The following is a 19950-nucleotide window of genomic DNA, read 5'->3' as shown; positions in this document are numbered from 1 at the left end:
GAAGCTTTCGGTTTTGCTCATGCATTATGAACTATAAACAGTCAGTTCAAATATGAATACTCATTTGATTTTTATACTTGATTTATATGTGGATACCACATTTCTCTCTTTATTATTATTATTTTTAATAAAATGCTGAAGTGGTAGGTAGATACAAGATAAAGGTAGAAAACATAGTTTAGTGTTGTAAGAGAGCAAATGTAGATGATCAGGTGTGTGCCTGTAGACTATGTGTTAATTCAAGCTAGACACGGGCAATAAAACATCCACGTATGCAGAAGATTTCTCTCAGAACAGGGGGGGTGAGGTTCTAAGCCTCACCTCTGTTGATCCCCATTTTCTCACCAGATGGCCCCCTGCGACTGTGCCTGTCTTAGGTTGTTCCTCCCTTGAGGAATCTTACCCGTCTCTGGCTAACCAGTCATCTTCCGGGGCCATACAGGGAAATGTTAAGTTGGTAAGTGAGAGAGAAGCCTTATTGTTTGAAAAGGGTGGCTTTTTACTTCTTTGCAGATTTATGCCCTGTGGCTTCTATGCCCAGTATTTGTCTTGAGGTATCTTTACCACTTGGAAGAATTATGATACTCGGTAAATTCGATATGTGGCACGAATTCTATTTAAGGGTTGTAATTAGGAAGGAAGAAGAAAAGCTATAGAAGTAGCAGGCGGAAGAAAACCTGGGAAGATTGATTATTTCTTTGACATATCTTCTTGTAGAGTGACTTCAGCATGTATAGGTTTTAAACTACTAATTAAATTGTGCACACACATTAACATAATAGGAGTACAGTTACATAACCAAAGCATACCTGTAATTACCAGCCATCTCCAGTGAAACCAAGAAAACCAGTTAGGCACCTTAGGCATTTGTGAAAACTTATCTATGATATGGTGGATATTGTCCAACTGAACTTGAACAGTCTGAGAGAATTCAGTACATTTCTTTTTATATAAGATAGCTCCTTAATGATAAATTGTAAAAGATTTGGTAACTAGAAAAATTGTGAAGTATGAAACACAAATCACCCTTAATGCCACTATTATCTAAAGCTAATCATTATTAATATTTTGGAGGATATTTTCCCAGATTTTTCCTATGTATATATTTTGGTGAGCTATGGAGTGCTTTGTGCCTATTCTGTTCATTTGAAAACTGTTTTTAGTCAAAATGTTATGTAGATTAGGCAATATCCAAAAAATTATAAATTCAATTCTAGAAATTTAACCTTAGGAAATAATGGGAAAACTGCAAGGGTATTTGTCACATCTTAGCTTATGAGAGTAAAAATAGGAGCCAACAATTTACATACATCTTAGATGATTGATCACATAAGTTTTGATCCATGTGTATAATGCAATATTATGTAGCTGTTCAGTTATGAACTAAATCTATATTTATGACACGGAAAATAGTCTAAGATATTATGAAATTAAGTTAAAAAAGGAAATTATAAGATGTTATGCAGAGAATGGTTCAGTTTTGGGGGAAAAAGAAACCAAGACGTATATGTATACGTCATATAAACAGAGGAGTTTGAACACGTGTACATAGAAGATAGGTGTAAAGCGTGTGAGCCGTTAGTGCTGCGTAAGGAGAGCAGGTGCCCTGCACTGGCAGGGAAATCGGCACCCAGGCTCCATGTGCCCACTTAGGCCCGCGTGGGGTTCGTGCTCTGCGGGCGCCGGGGCTCTGGGTGTCCTCTTTCCTGCAGTCTCTAGCCTGCAGCCCGACGGAGCGCTGCCGCAGCACTGCCCTCTTGCCACCCCTGCGCATTCGGCTCAGGTGGCCTTCCCGCAGTCCAGCTCCAGGCCGGCCCCGCCCTCGGCCGCCCCACTGAGCCCCAGTCACCCCAGAGCCCCCGTCCCTGCTGTGCACCCCCATGTGCCCCTACTCATCCGGACCCGCGCCCCCCGGCCGCCCCCGCATCCTCGGCCGGCGCTGTGTCCCAGCCCCACCGCGCCCGCAGCACCCTCCCAAGGCCCCCGACCGCCACTGCGCCCCCCGCACCCTGCCTCCCCCCACCAGCCCATCTGCCTCCCAGCCTCCTGGCACTCTCGGTCCTCAGGCTGCTCTGCCCCCTCGGGCAGGGCCCGCAGTTGGGACGTGCTCAGCGCTGCTGTTAGTTCCTCACCCTCCGGTGAGTCCTGGCGTCCCGGGATCATGCAGAAGAGGGGCGGCTACGGGCTCCTGGCGTGAGGGCTGGATCAAGGGATACAGCGGACTGATGTCTCTTAAAAAATTAATTTCTTTCCATTCTCTTTGGCTACTTATTTATTAGAACTTTTGAGGGAAGAAAGATTTTCTGTAATCAAATCTAGGTGAAATATGTTTTTCAGGCTTGTGCTTTTACAGAATAAAAAATTTGAACTCCAGGAGGCGGAGCCAACATGGCGGCGTGAGTAGGACAGTGGGAATCTCCTCCCAAAAACATATATACTTTTGAAAATACAACAAACACAACTAGCCCTAAAAGAGAGACCAGAAGACGCAGGACAGTGGCCAGACGGAAGGTACACCAGCGAGAACCCAGCGCCTGGTGAAAGGGGTAAGATACAAGCCCCGGCCCGGCGGGACCCGAGCGCCCCTCCCCCCAGCTCCCGGCGGGAGAACAATAGGCAGAGCGGGAGGGAGACGGAGCCCAGGACTGCTGAACACCCAGCCCCAGCCATCCGGGCCAGAGCGCAGACACAGTACATGCCCAGGGGGCCCTGGATACTGGGGGAACAGGGAGTAAGACCTCTGAGCGGGTGCCGAAGCTGATGCCCCTGTGACAAAGAAAAGCGGGGGCTTTTTGAAAGTCTTAAAGGGACAGGGACTTAACAGCTTGACGGAAACAACACAGGTCACAGTACAGCAGCTGGAAATTACAGGGAAAACCGGGTGCACTAACCCCCTGGGCAACAGCTCTGAGACCCCTCACGGAGGCAAACAGTCAAGCAGCCCCCCCATCCATTACCCCACCGGGTGCTGCGAAAGCAGAGAAGCAGCCTGAGACAAATTCCACCCACAGAAAGGGAAATTTCTCCCTTCCGGCCAGGCAAGACACAAAGACCCACTCTACACGCAATTACCCAACACAAGCCACTAGGGGTCGCAGTTGTCCCAGTAAAGAAAGGCCAGTAGCAAGTGAAAATTTTGGCCCTCCCAGCTGACAGTCAATAGCACCTGTCAACATGAAAAGGCAAAAAAATATGATCCAGACAAGACTAACCCAGACAGCTTCAGCATCTGCTATATCTTCCCCTGAGAAGGAATCTGGGGAGATAGATTTAGCCAGTCTACCTGAAAAAGAATTCAAAACAAAAGTCATAACCATGCTGATGGACTTGCAGAGAAATATGCAAGAACTAAGGAAGGAGAATTCAGAAATAAAACAAGCTCTGGAAGGACTTCAAAACAGAATGGACGAGATGCAAGAGACCATTAATGGACTAGAAAACAGAGAACAGGAACGCAGAGAAGCTGATGCAGAGAGAGATAAAAGGATCTCCAGGAATGAAAGAATTTTAAGAGAGCTGAGTGATCAATATAAAAGGAATAATATAAGAATCATAGGCATTCCAGAAGAAGTAGAGAGAGAAAAGGGGATAGAAAATGTCTTTGAAGAAATAATTGCTGAAAATTTCCCCAAACTAGGGGAAGAAATGGCCTCTCAGACCACAGAGGTACACAGAACTCCCATGACAAGGGATCCAAGGAGGGCAACACCAAGACACATAATAATTAAAATGGCAAAGATCAAAGACAAGGACAAAGTATTACAAGCAGCCAGAGAGAAAAAAAAGGTTACCTACAAAGGAAAACCCATCAGGCTATCATCAGACTTCTCAACAGAAACCCTACAGGCCAGAAGAGAATGGCATGATATACTTAATGCAATGAAACAGAAGGGCCTCGAACCAAGACTACTGTATCCAGCACGAATATCATTTAAATATGAAGGAGGGATTAAACAATTCCCAGACAAGCAAAAGTTGAGGGAATTTGCCTCCCACAAACCACCTCTACAGGGCATCCTACAGGGACTGCTCTAGATGGGAGCACTCCTAAAAAGAGCACACAACAAAACACCCAACATAGGAAGAAGGGAGGAGGAGGAATAAGAAGGGAGAGAAATAAAGAATCATCAGATTGTGTTTATAATAGCTCAACAAGCGAGTTAAGTTAGACAGTAAGACAGTAAAGAAGCTAACCCTAAACCTTTGGTAACCACAAACTTAAAGCCTGCAATGGCAATAAATTCATACCTTTCAATAATCACCCTAAATGTAAATGGACTGAATGCACCAATCAAAAGACACAGAGTAATAGAATGGATAAAAAAGCAAGATCCATCCATATGCTGCTTACAAGAGACTCACCTCAAACCCAAAGACGCGCACAGACTTAAAGTCAAGGGATGGAAAAAGATATTTCAAGCAAACAACAGAGAGAAGAAAGCAGGTGTTGTAATTCTGGTATCAGAGAAACCAGACTTCAAAATAAAGAAAGTAACAAAAGACAAAGAAGGACATTACATAATGATAAAGGGCTCAGTCCATCAAGAGGATATAACCATTATAAATATATATGCACCCAATACAGGAGCACCAACATACCTGAAACAAATATTAACAGAACTAAAGGAGGAAATAGAATGCAATGCATTCATTCTAGGAGACTTCAACACACCACTCACTCCAAAGGACAGATCCACCAGACAGAAAATAAGTAAGGACACAGAGGCACTGAACAACACACTAGAACAGATGGACCTAATAGACATCTACAGAACTCTACATCCAAAAGCAACAGGATACACGTTCTTCTCAAGTGCACATGGAACATTCTCCAGAATAGACCACATACTAGGACACAAAAAGAGCCTCAGTAAATTCCAAAAGATTGAAATCCTACCAACCAACTTTTCAGACCACAAAGGCATTAAACTAGAAATAAACTGTTCAAAGAAAGCAAAAAGGCTCACAAACACATGGAGGCTAAACAACACGCTCCTAAATAATCGATGGATCAATGACCAAATCAAAATGGAGATCCAGCAATATATGGAAACAAATGACAACAACAACACTAAGCCCCAACTTCTGTGGGTCGCAGCAAAAGCAGTCTTAAGAGGAAAGTATATAGCACTCCAAGCATATTTAAAAAAGGAAGAGCAATCCCAAATGAACGGTCTAATGTCACAACTATCAAAATTGGAAAAAGAAGAACAAATGAGGCCTAAGGTCAGCAGAAGGAGGGACATAATAAAGATCAGAGAAGAAATAAATAAAATTGAGAAGAATAGAACAATAGCAAAAATCAATGAAACCAAGAGCTGGTTCTTCGAGAAAATAAACAAAATAGATAAGCCTCTAGCCAGACTTATTAAGAGGAAAAGAGAGTCAACAGAAATCAACAGTATCAGAAATGAGAAAGGAAAAGTCACAACAGATCCCGCAGAAATACAAAGAATTATTAGAGACTACTATGAAAACCTATATGCTAACAAGCTGGGAAACCTAGGAGAAATGGACAACTTCCTAGAAAAATACAACCTTCCAAGACTGACCCAAAAAGAAACAGAAAATCTAAACAGACCAATTACCAGCAACGAAATTGAAGCGGTAATCAAAAAACTACCAAAGAACAAAACCCCCGGGCCAGATGGATTTACCTCAGAATTTTATCAGACATACAGGGAAGACATAATACCCATTCTCCTTAAAGTTTTCCAAGAAATAGAAGAGGAGGGGATACTCCCAAACTCATTCTATGAAGCTAACATCACCCTAATACCAAAACCAGGCAAAGACACCACCAAAAAAGAAAACTACAGACCAATATCCCTGATGAACGTAGACGCAAAAATACTCAACAAAATTTTAGCAAACCGAATTCAAAAATACATCAAAACCATCGTACACTATGACCAAGTGGGATTCATCCCAGGGAAGCAAGGATGGCATAACATTCGGAAGTCCATCAGCATCATCCACCACATCAACAAAAAGAAAGACAAAAACCACATGATCATCTCCATAGATGCTGAAAAAGCATTTGACAAAGTTCAACATCCATTCATGATAAAAACTCTCAGCAAAATGGGAATAGAGGGCAAGTACCTCAACATAATAAAGGCCATCTATGAAAAACCCACAGCCAACATTATATTGAATAGCGAGAAGCTGAAAGCATTTCCTCTGAGATCGGGAACTAGACAGGGATGCCCACTCTCCCCACTGTTATTTAACATTGTACTAGAGGTCCTAGCCACGGCAATCAGACAAAACAAAAAAATACAAGGAATCCAGATTGGCAAAGAAGAAGTCAAACTGTCACTATTTGCAGATGACATGATACTGTACATAAAAAACCCTAAAGACTCCACCCCAGAACTACTAGAACTGATATCGGAATACAGCAAAGTTGCAGGATACAAAATCAACACACAGAAATCTGTGGCTTTCCTATATACCAACAATGAACCAACAGAAAGAGAAATCAGGAAAACAACTCCATTCACAATTGCATCAAAAAAAATAAAATACCTAGGAACAAACCTAACCAAAGAAGTGAAAGACTTATATTCTGAAAATTACAAGTCACTCTTAAAAGAAATTAAAGGGGACACTAACAGATGGAAACGCATCCCATGCTCATGGCTAGGAAGAATTAATATCGTCAAAATGGCCATCCTGCCCAAAGCAATATACAAGTTTGATGCAATCCCTATGAAACTACCAGCAACATTCTTCAATGAACTGGAACAAATAATTCAAAAATTCATATGGAACCACCAAAGACCCCGAATAGCCAAAGCAATCCTGAGAAAGAAGAATAAAGTAGGGGGGATCTCACTCCCCAACTTCAAGCTCTATTATAAAGCCATAGTAATCAAGACAATTTGGTACTGGCACAAGAACAGAGCCACAGACCAATGGAACAGACTAGACAATCCAGACATTAACTCAGACATATATGGTCAATTAATATTTGATAAAGGAGCCATGGACATACAATGGCGAAATGACAGTCTCTTCAACAGATGGTGCTGGCAAAACTGGACAGCTACATGTAGGAGAATGAAACTGGACCATCGTCTAACCCCATATACAAAAGTAAACTCAAAATGGATCAAAGACCTGAATGTAAGTCATGAAACCATTAAACTCTTGGAAGAAAACATAGGCACAAACCTCTTAGACATAAACATGAGTGACCTCTTCTTGAACATATCTCCCCGGGCAAGGAAAACAACAGCAAAAATGAACAAGTGGGACTATATTAAGCTGAAAAGCTTCTGTACAGCAAAAGACACCATCAATAGAACAAAAAGGAACCTTACAGTATGGGAGAATATCTTTGAAAATGACACATCTGATAAAGGCTTGACGTCCAGAATATATAAAGAGCTCACACGCCTCAACAAACAAAAAACAAATTACCCAATTAAAAAATGGGCAAAGGAACTGAACAGACGGTTCTCCAAAAAAGAAATACAGATGGCCAACAGACACATGAAAAGATGCTCCACATCGCTAATTATCAGAGAAATGCAAATTAAAACTACAATGAGGTATCACCTCACACCAGTAAGGATGGCTGCCATCCAAAAGACAAACAACAACAAATGTTGGCGAGGCTGTGGAGAAAGGGGAACCCTCCTACACTGCTGGTGGGAATGTAAACTTGTTCAACCATTGTGGAAAGCAGTATGGAGGTACATCAAAATGCTCAAAACAGACTTACCATTTGTCCCAGGAATTCCACTCCTAGGAATTTACCCTAAGAACACAGCAATCAAGTTTGAGAAAGACAGATGCACCCCTATGTTTATCGCAGCACTATTTACAATAGCCAAGAATTGGAAGCAACCTAAATGTCCGTCGGTAGATGAATGGATAAAGAAGATGTGGTACATATACACAATGGAATACTACTCAGCCATAAGGAAAGGGCAAATCCAACCATTTGCAGCAACATGGATGGAGCTGGAGGGTATTTTGCTCAGTGAAACAAGCCAAGCAGAGAAAGAGAAATACCAAATGATTTCACTCATCTGTGGAATATAAGAACAAAGGAAAAACTGAAGGAACAAAACAGCAGCAGAATCACAGAACTCAAGAATGGACTAACAGGTACCAAAGGGAAAGGGACTGGGGAGGATGCGTGGGTAGGGAGGGATAAGGGGGGGAGAAGTAGGGGGGTATTAAGAGTAGCATCCATAGCGGGGTGGGAGAAAGGGGAGGGCTGTACAACACAGAGAAGACAAGTAGTGATTCTACAACAGGTTGCTATGCTGATGTACAGTGACTGTAAAGGAGTATATAGGGGGGACCTGGTATAGGGGAGAGCCTAGTAAACAAAGTATACGTCATGTAAGTGTAGATTAATGATTAAAAAAAAAATGCAGTTCCTATGTGGTGACCTCTAATGAGTTCTACACAATGATATAAAGGACATATAAAAGTGTAGGCAAAGGGTCTGTTTGTGTTTATACAGAGGATCAAAGCCTAATTTGGCTACCCCGAAAATGAACTAAGATACGATATGAAAAAGAACTTCCAACATCAGCACTCTCGGGAAGACTCATGACAGAAGATGATCAGAAAAAAAAAAAAAAAACTTCAACAAAGATCCACGCACTGTCACAGGTGTAGATGCACTCACCCCACCAGTTCCTGGACTTGCCATGGGAAAGATGAAGGAGATATCTAAGCTGGCCTGTGCATGCAGTAAAACAAAAATTGGACTGGATCTATACTGTTGGAACTCAACCAAGAATTAGGAGAAGTGCAAATTGTAGCACTCCAAAATCTTACAACCACAGACTATTTATCGTTAAAAGAACATATGGGATATGAACAGTCCCCAGGAATGGGGTGTTCTAGTTTATCTGAATTCTCTCAGACTGTTTAAGTTCAGTCGGACAATATCCACCATATCATAGATAAGTTTTCACAAATGCTTAAGGTGCCTAACTGGTTTTCTTGGTTTCACTGGAGATGGCTGGTAATTACAGGTATGCTTTGGTTAGGTAACTATATTCCTATTATGTTAATGTGTGTGCACAATTTAATTAGTCGTTTAAAACCTATCCATGCTGAAGTTACTCTACAAGAAGATATGTCAAAGAAATAATCAATCTTCCCAGGTTTTCTTCTGCCTGTTACTTCTGTAGCTTTTCTTCTTCCTACCTAATCACAACCTTTAAATAGAACTCGTGCCACATGTCGAATTTACCGAGTATCATAATTCTTCCAAGTGGTAAAGACACCTCAAGACAAATGCTGGGCATAGAAGCCACAGGGCATAAATATGCAAAGAAGTAAAAAGCTAACCTTTTCAAACGATAAGGCTTCTCTCTCACTTACCAACTTAACATTTCCCTGTATGGTCCCGGAAGATGACTGGTTAGCCAGAGACGGGTAAGATTCCTCAAGGGAGGAACAACCTAAGACAGGCACAGTCGCAGGGGGTCATCTGGTGAGAAAATGGGGAGCAGCAGAGGTGAGGCTTAGAACCTCCCCCCTCATGTTCTGAGAGAAATCTTCTGCATACATGGATGTTTATTGCCCTCGTCTAGCGCGGATTAACACATAGTCTACAGGCACACTCCTGATCATCTACATTGGCTCTCTTACAACACTAAACTCTGTTTTCTACCTTTATCTCGTATCTACCTACCACTTCAGCATTTTATTAAAAATAATAATAATAGAGAAATGTGGTATCCACATATAAATCAGGTTTAAAAATCAAATGAATATTCATATTTGAACTGACTGTGTATAGTTCATAATGCATTAACAAAACCGAAAGCTTCTGTGATGACTGCCCTTGCACTGTTCACCATGTAACTTATTCACTATGTAAGAATTTGTACTCCATGTAAGAATTTGTTCGTTATGCATCAGAAGATTGGAGACTGACGAAAATTGGGCTTGGGGTGGATTAATGATTGTGCATTGAGTATTGACCCCCCTATACAGAGATTTGTTGTGGTTAACAACTATTTGATCAATAAATATGAGAGATGCCCTCACAATATATATATATATAAACACACTTCCAATTGTAAAATAAATAAGTAACCGGGATGTAATGTATAGCATAAGGAATATAGTCAAAATATTGTAACAACTTGGTATGGTGATACCTGGTACCTAGAAATATCATGTATATAAATGTTGAGTCGCTGTGCTGTACACCTGAAACTAATGTAATGCAATGCTGTTGTCAACTACCCTTCAATAAAAAAAAAAAAAAAAAATTTGAACTCCAAAACCATGATTGTACCACTCATAATTAACCTTGCAAACTTATTCCTTGACCGTCGACTAGTCTAGGAACCAACAGAACTAGGATCCCAACCCTTACTTTACCTCCCTGGGCCCCACTCAGACTGCCTGTTCCAGCTCCCTTCTGTGATTTTCTTTCCAATCTCTGTGTTTTTTAAATATAATTTAAATTTTTATTGAGATATAATTGACGTATAACCTATAGTCTTACATGTACAACCTAATAATTCACTATTTGCATATATTGAGAAATGATCATCACAGTTAAGTCTAGTTAACATCCATCACCACACAGTTACAATTTTTTTCTTGTGATGAGAATATTTTTTATTTTCTCACAACTTTCAAGTATACAATACAGCATTATTAATACAGTGACTATGCTGCCACTGACATCCCCAGGACTATCTATTTTATGGCTGAAAGTTTGCAGCTTTGACCTCCACAAATCTGTTCTCTGTGTTCAGGAGTTTGGTTTTTTGTTTTTGTTAGACTCCACACATAGGTGAGCTCATATGGTATTTGTCTTTCGCTGTTTATATTTCACTTTGCGTAATGCCTTCAAGGTCCATCCATCCATGTCGTTTAAAATGTGTATATACGACATCTTTATCCATTCATCCATCAATGGACTCTTAGCTTGATTCCAAGACTTGGCTATTGTAATGCTTCAGTGAACATTGGTGTGTGGATAGCTTTTTAAATTAGTGGTCTTGTCTCATTTGGATAAATACTCAGACATGGAATTGCTGGATTATATGGTATTTCTATTTTTAATTTTTTGAGGAACCTTCGTAGTTTTTAGTTGGCTCTGCCAATTTACATTCTTATGAACAGTGCATGAAGATTTCGTTTTCCCTACATCTTCACCAATATTTTGTGTGTTTTGATGCTACCCATTCTAACAGGTGTTAGATAATATATCACTGTGGTTTTGATTTTCATTTCCCTGATGATTCATCATTTCATGTGCCATTGACCATCTGTATGTCTTTTTTGTGAAAATATCTATTCAGATCCTCTGCCAATTTTTTAATTGGGTTGTTTGTTAAATTTTTTAACTAACTTTTTTATTTTGGAATATTTTCAGATTTATAACAAAGTTGCAAAGATAGTACCGAGAATGCCCATATACCCTTTGCCAATTCCCCCTAAAGTGAGCACCTTCCCCCATGTCTTTTTGTATTCATCAGTATCTACCAAGAGCCTACACTCAGCCTTACTATATTTGAGTCATAATCATCAAAATCACACAGAAATCTCTAATGTGCAGTATTTGCTTCTTGGCTAACATTGGTCATATTATTTCAGTACCTTATCTGCCTTTTAAATCAATTAGAATTTTGTAATTGTTTTGGCCTTGGAATAGAAGGCCTAAATTTAAGTCTTGACTCTGCTGTTGTGGATAATTTCCTCCTCTGTCTACTGTGGATAAGAATATTATGTTGGCCTCAGGAAGCAGGAGAAGGGCCTTGTCACCTCCTTCGTCACCACTTCTGCAGTGTCTTGTAAAGGCCAGAGCATAGCAGGCACCCATACCAATGAATGAATGATTAAACAGGCAATTTCTATAAAGTTCATTGTCAATTGAAAAATGGCATAGAGATGTCAGAGGAGTTTTAACTACTCATCCACAAACAGATTATACTTGTGGTATTCTACCCGATAATTGAAGCCCATCACTTCTTCCTATTTGTTTATGATGGAGTCTGCACCCTTTGTGAATACCTGGCAGGGAGTAGACATAGTGAACTGCCTGTCAGTCTTGTTAAGCTATTCTTAAAGATGCTAGGCATCTTTATTGGTTTGTTGTTTTTGCTAATAAAAATTTCCTGACAGCTAATGAGAACTGAAAGCCAATATTGTTCTCTCTGCAGATATTTATTGTCCTAGAGTGCTGATTTGCATTTTTGTTATATATCGTTTTCTTGATTCTATTTTATGAGAAAGGTAAATGCTTATAAACTGTGCATGTGCATTTTATTACCTATTTCTGGAAGGCAAAAATACTTTCATCTAACCCTTGCCTTTCACCTGTAATGAGTTTTGTGTTTCATTTTGATTTGATTTTCTCTCAGTTCTGCTACATCAGTAGGCAAAGTATGAGGTATTATATTCAGGATTCTTTTGCTGGAAGTGCAAACTAAACATTTCATATATGCTATAGCTTTTAGAGGCCCCACAGTGACAATGTCATGATTTCCATGCCCATAACTGTGGGTGAAATAGTCCATTGTTATTACTAAATCTTCTGAACTTACTGGTTTTGGGGAGGAGAAAGGTGTAAATATCTGAGTATTCCCTGAACATAGCAGGGAAAGTTTCACTTTAGTCTAATACCCCCATGGGTCAGTCTCTTTACATAGAGAGTAAGGGTACTGGGAATAAAGATTTCAGTAGTGTGTCAGGTTTGACTGTAAGAATATTATTCTCTGTTTAAAGATGCATATACAAGAATGGAGTTCATTCATCTATAACCTCAAGGATTGCTCTGAATGACAATAAATGTTGTAATGCTAGTTTAGAATTACAGAGTTTTAGAATTGCAAGTTCTATTTTTACTCCTCATTTTATACATGAAGAAATGGATGTCCAGAGAGTCTAGGAGCCTGTCAATATACAGACAGCTAGTAACAAAGTCAAGGAAGAAATATAGGCCTTGGATCTGCATGCAGCTTTCTGTGAACTACAGATGATTTTTCACGATTACTAATTATTCAGTTTAGAGATTGTCCAGACTACTGATTTCCTTCTTTATCCTGCCTCTATATTAGAACATAGAATATTTTCTAACTGTACCTGATCGGAGATAAATCCTTAGATAATCAATGTTGTACTCTTTAATAGATATAGTAAATATTTATTGGGAAGGAATTTTTAAAAGATAAAACTAAACTTTCTACAAGATTCTATGATTATTATCTTTGGCTTCATGTTTCCTTAGAAGTTAATTTAAAAAATATATGTCTTCTTTATCATATCAACATAAATTCATAATAATATATTATCAGATTTGATTCCAGATGTATCATCAATTAATGTGCTTCATCCTATGATATAAACAAATTACAGATTCACTGCAATCCCTCTCAAAATGTCAATGGCATTTTTCAAAGGACTAGAGAAAATAATCATAAAATTTGTGTGTAACTACAAAAGTTCCCAATATCCAAACAATCTTGAGAAAGAAGAACACAGCTGGGGCATCATGGTCCCTGACTTCAAACTATACTACAGAGCTACAGTAATCAAAACAGTATGGTACTGACATAAGAACATAGATAATGGAAGAAAAAAAAGGCCCAGAAATAAAACCATGCATATATGGTCAATTAATATTTGACAGTGGAGGCAAGAATATACAATGGGAAAAAGACAGTCTCTTCAATAAATGGTATTGGGAAAACACAAAATAATTCTTTTGCTACATGCAAAAGAATGAAACTGGATCACTGTTTCATACCATACATGAAAATAAACCCAAGATGGATTAAAGACCTAAATATAAGAACTGAAACCATAAAACTCTTAGAAGAAAACATAGGCAATAAAATCTTGAACAATGCATTAGTAATTTTTTTTCTGAATATAGTCTCTCCAAGCAAAGGAAACAAAAGGAAAAATAAACAAATGGAACTATGTCAAACTAAAAAGCTTCTGCACAGTGAAGTAAACCATCAAAAAAAAAAAATGAAAAGGCAACCTACTGTATGTGGGAATGTATTTTACCAATGATATATTCTACAATGGGATAACATCAAAAATATATAAAGAACCAAAACACAACACAATTTTAAAAAATGAGCAGAGAATTTTACAAAGAAGAAATACAAATGACCAACAGGCACATGAAAGTATGCTCCATATCACTAATCATCAGGGAAATGCAAATCATGGCCACAATGAGATATCACCTCACACTAGTTAGAATGGTCACTATCCAAAAGACAAGAAATAACAAGTGTTGTCAAGTATGTGGAGTAAAAGGAACCCCTGTGCACTGTTGGTGGAACTGTAAATTGGTGCAGCCACTGTGGAAAGCAGTATGGCAGTCCCTCAAAAAACTAAAAATAGAAATACCATATGATCCAGTAACTTTCGGAAGTTACGGAAGAAAACAGAACTGTTAATTTGAAGAGATATATGCACCCCTATGTTTAGTGCAGCATTATTTACATAGCCAAGATATGGAAGCAACCAAAGTGTCCATCAATAGATGAACAAAAAAGATGTAGTACATATTCACAATGAGTATTATTCAGCTACTTAAAAAAGAAATAAAAAACAATACATTGAATCTGGTTCAACAGTCACACATGGATTACAATAAATAATGCACATCAGTGTAACTCATAACCATACTCTTTGAAATGAAATTAGAAAAAAGTTGAAGTTAGAGATGGGTTAGAGAGGCTTTATTGTGGCTTGTGGCAGAGGTTGGACTGATGGAGACATAGATTTTTAAAATGCAGTGTGAAAATGTGTCTGTTGGTTGAATGAAATTGTTTACATTTTTTTTTATTTTGATATCATTAATCTACAATTACATGAAGAACATTATGTTTACTAGGCTCCCCCCTTCACCAAGTCCCCCCCACATACCCCTTCACAGTCACTGTTCATCAGCATAGTAAGATGCTGTAAAATCACTACTTGTCTTCTCTGTGTTGTACAGCCCTCCCTGGGTCCCCCAAAATTGTTTACATTTGAACACATATGTGGCTTAGTAGAGGCAAATTTTTTTCTAGTTCTACATAAGATTTTTAAAAGGAGTTGCATAGAATTACCAAGAAACTGTTAATCGAATAGTCACTGTCAGTATCCTTACAGAAGAAATAATTTCAAAGTTTACTACTGTCTTGGGTGAAAAAAAAAAGACTAGAAAGATGTCTGAAATGAAAAAAAAAATGAAAGAAAGTGACAGAGGATGATGGGAAGGAGAGAACAAGAGGGAGAGAATAAACAGTGATGACATCAGCATTCATTGATGGTTTTTAACATCGTGATGGCTAGAGATAAGGTAGCATGAATAAAGGTATTTCTTCAGCAATTCTCTGCTCTCTAGCATTATTGCTTCTTTCTCTACTTTATTACTTCCATCTTTAAAACACAAACTACCATCCTTGTGGCAAAACTACTAAGTAATTGCCTCCTATCTTTAATTCCTTTTCTTCCTTCCCAATCTCCTTACTTTTTATTTCCTTTTCTTGTCTCATTGCATTAGTTAAAACTTCTAGTATGATATTGAAAAAGAGCAGTGAGAGTGGACATCCTACTTTGTACCTGATTTACTTAAGAGAAAACACTGAGTTTCTCATCATAAAGTTAGATGTTAGTCATTTTTTTTTCTTGTAGATATTCTTTGTTTCTACAAGTTGAGAGGTTTCTCTGTATTCCTAATTTACTGAGTTTTATCTTGAATGGGAGTAGGGTTTTGTCAAATGCTTTTTATGCATTTATTGCTATGATAATGTGATTTTTTTTCATCTTCAGCTTTTTGATGTGGTGTGTTACATTGATTTTAAATGTTGAACCAGCCCTGCATAACTGGAATAAATCCAACTTCATCACAGTACATAATTCTTTGCATTGTTGGATTAAATTTGCTAATATTGTTGAGGATTTTAGAACTTGGGTTCACTCCAATCCCCTTTTCTGCCATTTTCTCTTGAACCACTTGAAAGATCTTTGCAACAGACTGCTTTTACAGCAGCCCCCAATAACTGTGTGTGAAATCAAAGGCCTTTCCTCATCCCTGCCTGCACTAACAGCAGACTTGGCCAGGACTGGTCAGCTCTACTCCCTGAAGGCTTTTCTTTACCTAGGTTTCCTCAGAATATCATGCTCCCCTTCCTCTCATCTCTGCTGTCCCTCTTCATCTCTATGACCTTGGACCTCATCTTTACCACCCCCAGGTTCATGGAATTAGATACCAACTATACAGGGTCCACTCCCAAATCTTTATCTTCAGTTCAGACCTTTCCTCTAAACTCTAATTATATATCCAATGTTTCTGGTGAAATCTCCAAACTATGCCCAAACCACACTCCTTGATTCTCCAAAATCTCCCATGTCTGCAATTTGATCTTCCAGTTGTCCAGGACCTAAACTCCAAGTTATCTTTGGTTATTTTATTTTATTATCACACCTCAAGTTAATCATCAGGAAATCATCTTAACTCTACCCTTAAAGTATCCAGAATCTGACTTCTCACTGCTCCACTTCACCATGCCCTGGTCTAAAACACCACCATCATCTTACTAAGCTGATTTTAATATGTGTTAACACTTTTGCCTGCTTTCTTCTGCCTGCTTGCTCTCTTGTAAGCCCTCTCACCTGTCTATTGTCCATGAAGCATCCAGTGTCATTTTTACAGCTGGTTTCTAGGGATGAAATCCCTCTGCTCAAACCTCCAATACCATCCAATCTCAGGGTAGAAATTCTCTGACCTCACTGCTGCTCGTTTCCTTCTCCTAGCCTCCTGAGTGCTCCTTGGACACTCAGCATCTTTCAGCTTAGTGTCATGGCAAGGTTCCTGTTCTGCCATCTGGATTGCTCTTTTTCCAGATACCTCATGACAGGTGCTTTCACTCAGGGCTTCCAAGCCTTTGTTTGTTGACACCTTCATGACAAGCCTTTTCAGACCATCTTGTTTAAAGTCCCAGCCCAGAAGGCCTGTGGCATTGGCTATTCCTCCTCCCTGCTTTCTTTTTTTTCTCTCAAAGCATTTAACTTCTAAAACATATCATTTTATTCACTTTTTTGTTTTTCACCAGGTCTTCCCCTGCTAGGATGCAACCTGTACCACGGCAGAGATTTTGCCTGCATTTTCACCATTCCATACCCAATGCCTAGAGCAGATCTTGTCACTGAATTGAAACGTTTGTTGAGGGGATGCATAAATAAAACTTGGGGTCCTGCAACCTGCTGAGAATCCTGCTGGTATGATCTGGGGTAGGTAATATCACTCCTTCAGGACTAAGTCTGTTGATTTTTAAAATAAAAACAAGAGCTCTCATATGTTGTTTTGATGAACAAATTATATAAATGTATGTAAAATGCATAGTAGTATATTTAGGAAGTTCTCCACATATTATAGTTGTATGTGTGCACTTTAATTACCACCTAAACCTTCTTTCAGTAATGTTTGTTTTTATACAGAAAAATTTTAGTGATTTTTTTCTTTCTTGGATTATAAGGTATTTGACATATATTAAGATTTTAGTATAGTTATAATAGTAGTTGTAAATACCTTGAGTTGGTTTTCCTAAAAATTTTATTCAAGAAAAAACTCAATATGGAGGGTGAGGGGATGGGTAAAAGAGGTGAAGGGAAAACATTAGTGACAATGTTTGATTAAAAATAAATTTCAAAGCAATTATTTATAAATTATTTCTAAAACATGTTAGCACACATTTTAGTATCCCTATTCATGTGTAAGAAGTATATAGTTGGTCTCCAGAAATGCTGGTATCCAACCCATGGTTGCTTTGGGCTAAATAAAGCATTTCCCATTTTCTTTTATAAGGCATAATATAGGCAAATTTTAGAAAATTGCCTTTTATATTTAGCATTAAGTGGAAAAAATAAACATCATTTATTCTAGATTTTTTTTTCCTTTACTGCTAAGATTTGACTACAGCTTGGATTAAAAACTAAGTTACTAATACTTTTCTAAATGATAAACATACCACTTAATATTCTAACCAATAATTAGTATTGCATTAACAGTTAATGTTACTGCTCATACCCTCTCACCTAAACTTTTAAAAACAAATTTTACTATGAATAATAGTTTTAAAAAGCATAGTGCTATACAATACACAGCTGCTTAAAAATATAGCCCAAATCTTAAAGTAATTTTCCTCTTATTTTTATTTTTGTATGATTTTGACAAAATGCTACAGGTACCTCAAAAAGACCTAGTCTAAAACTAAATGCATATTTCCTCTGAACTAACAGCTCCTTTTCTCAGCTAAGGGCATCATCACAAAGCTGGTTGCTGGGAGATTGCCTGGGGGTGATCTTAAGTTTCTTCTCTCCACTCTGATGTCACTTGGTTGAGAAAGACAATTAGTGTTTACCATCCAAATATTTTGCACATCCATTGCTATTACCTTAGATTAATTCAAGCTGTTATTCCCTATAAAAACTAGTTTGAAGACAAGCTTTTTGTTGAGTCTCCAGCTTTGATCCCTTCTGATCTACTCTGCATTCAGTTCTCAGAAGGCTGTGTCTTCAGATTAGATTCCAGGTGCCTGTGTGCTCTAGTTCATGCTCCTCAGCACAGGTACATCATATGATGTTCAGTCCACCTGGGTCTGGAGCCCTAGTACTGTGGGGCAGAGAGAAAGGGCCTCGGACAGAGCAGAGAGATCTCCCTGGGCCACCCACAGTGTGCCATGTGCAAAAGCAGTTGTCCACAAAGGAGAAGTCACCTGGGAAAGAGGTGAGTCAGAAGATGGTGGGGCCACACAGGTAAAGTGAGGCACCAAAACCAGGATAGGATGAAAGAGAAATAGAACACACTGCGATGAAGCAGGAGGCAAGAAGGAGAGATTCTTTAATTTTTATTTTTTACATTTTATTTAAAATTAATAAGATAAAAAAAGTTTTAGGTAAATGGAAATTCAGTACATTTGGTTGGAACATATTTTTTTAAATGTATATACATATTCACAGGCACATAAATTCTTCACCAACGTCAAACAATATATATAGTCTATGTAGTCAAAGTCTTCTGTAATTCCAGAATTTTTATCAATTTTATTTTCTTTGAACCCAGTATTTCTCCTGGCCAAAGTTTTATTGTGAATGTGTTACCAGTCTGTTAGCAGCTTCTGCAGCTACTTTATTAACTTGGCATAGTTCTTCCACGACTTGCGGGTCACATTCTTGGTGTTTTTCTACTTGAGCCTTTATCTGGCCTTTGGTCTCTAAGTGAAGAACGCTCTTTTCCTAGCATAGTTCACTTTTCCGTTTCATGCTGGCCTATTTTAATTGTTTTACATTTTATGTTTTTTCCCATGTGCTTAGGTTTTCCTCAGATAACTGATTGAGTATCCCCTACTTCCTTCTCCTTGCATGAAGAGCTTTAGTTGGAAAAGCCCAACAATAATTGGGAACTCCAGTCTTCTCTCAGTTAATGGTACCTTCATGGAAGAAGCTTTAAAGGACTTCTTTCCCTGACAGAATGCCTTTCTTTTGGGGAGCGATCTTCTCCAGGTCTTTAAACTGAAATAGATCTTTCATTTCCAAAAACACTTCCACCATATCTTTTCCTCTGCACTCAATCCTTTTTCTGGACAGGACTTAACCCACCATGGCATGGCAGAAAGCCTAACATAGGCAGTGCTTCCCTAAAGAAGCCACTGCCTCCCGGTCAACCAGAAGTCCCAAAGCACGACAGGGCAGCTGCCCTTTGGTAAAAAGGAATGGATTTTCACAGAAATCTAACTGGCTGCCTTGCCAATGGGTTTCAGCCCTGGGCAAGTTCACTATGGATTCAATGTGACCAAAGAAATGACAGTAGAACGTTCTTGGGGTGAAAGGGTTATTCCCAACTTTATTCCCACGGTGGCAGGTCAATTACTAGAATCCCACCCACTCAGAGGGAGTCTGCATGCAGCAAGCTGATCTCTGCCTCTGGGCCTCTCTGCCTGTGCA

The 19950-nt window shown here is 38.9% G+C and overlaps 1 protein-coding gene and 1 pseudogene across 1 annotated transcript; one reads left to right on the top strand and one right to left on the bottom strand.

Annotated features, from left to right (window-relative positions):
- Positions 1 to 1639: 1639 nt before the first annotated feature.
- LOC118931528 (uncharacterized) lies at positions 1640 to 2197 on the top strand. The gene has a single exon (XM_036924107.2). It carries the CDS (start codon positions 1640 to 1642, stop codon positions 2195 to 2197), a length of 558 nt encoding a protein of 185 aa, XP_036780002.2.
- A 14457-nt stretch (positions 2198 to 16654) lies between these two features.
- Positions 16655 to 19557, bottom strand: LOC118931527 (meiotic nuclear division protein 1 homolog; annotated as a pseudogene).
- Between the last annotated feature and the right edge of the window lie 393 nt (positions 19558 to 19950).

This window comes from Manis pentadactyla, chromosome 3 (genome assembly GCF_030020395.1).
Source record: "Manis pentadactyla isolate mManPen7 chromosome 3, mManPen7.hap1, whole genome shotgun sequence".
Taxonomy (NCBI): Eukaryota; Metazoa; Chordata; class Mammalia; order Pholidota; family Manidae; genus Manis; species Manis pentadactyla.
This window is presented reverse-complemented; position numbering and strand designations above follow the sequence as displayed.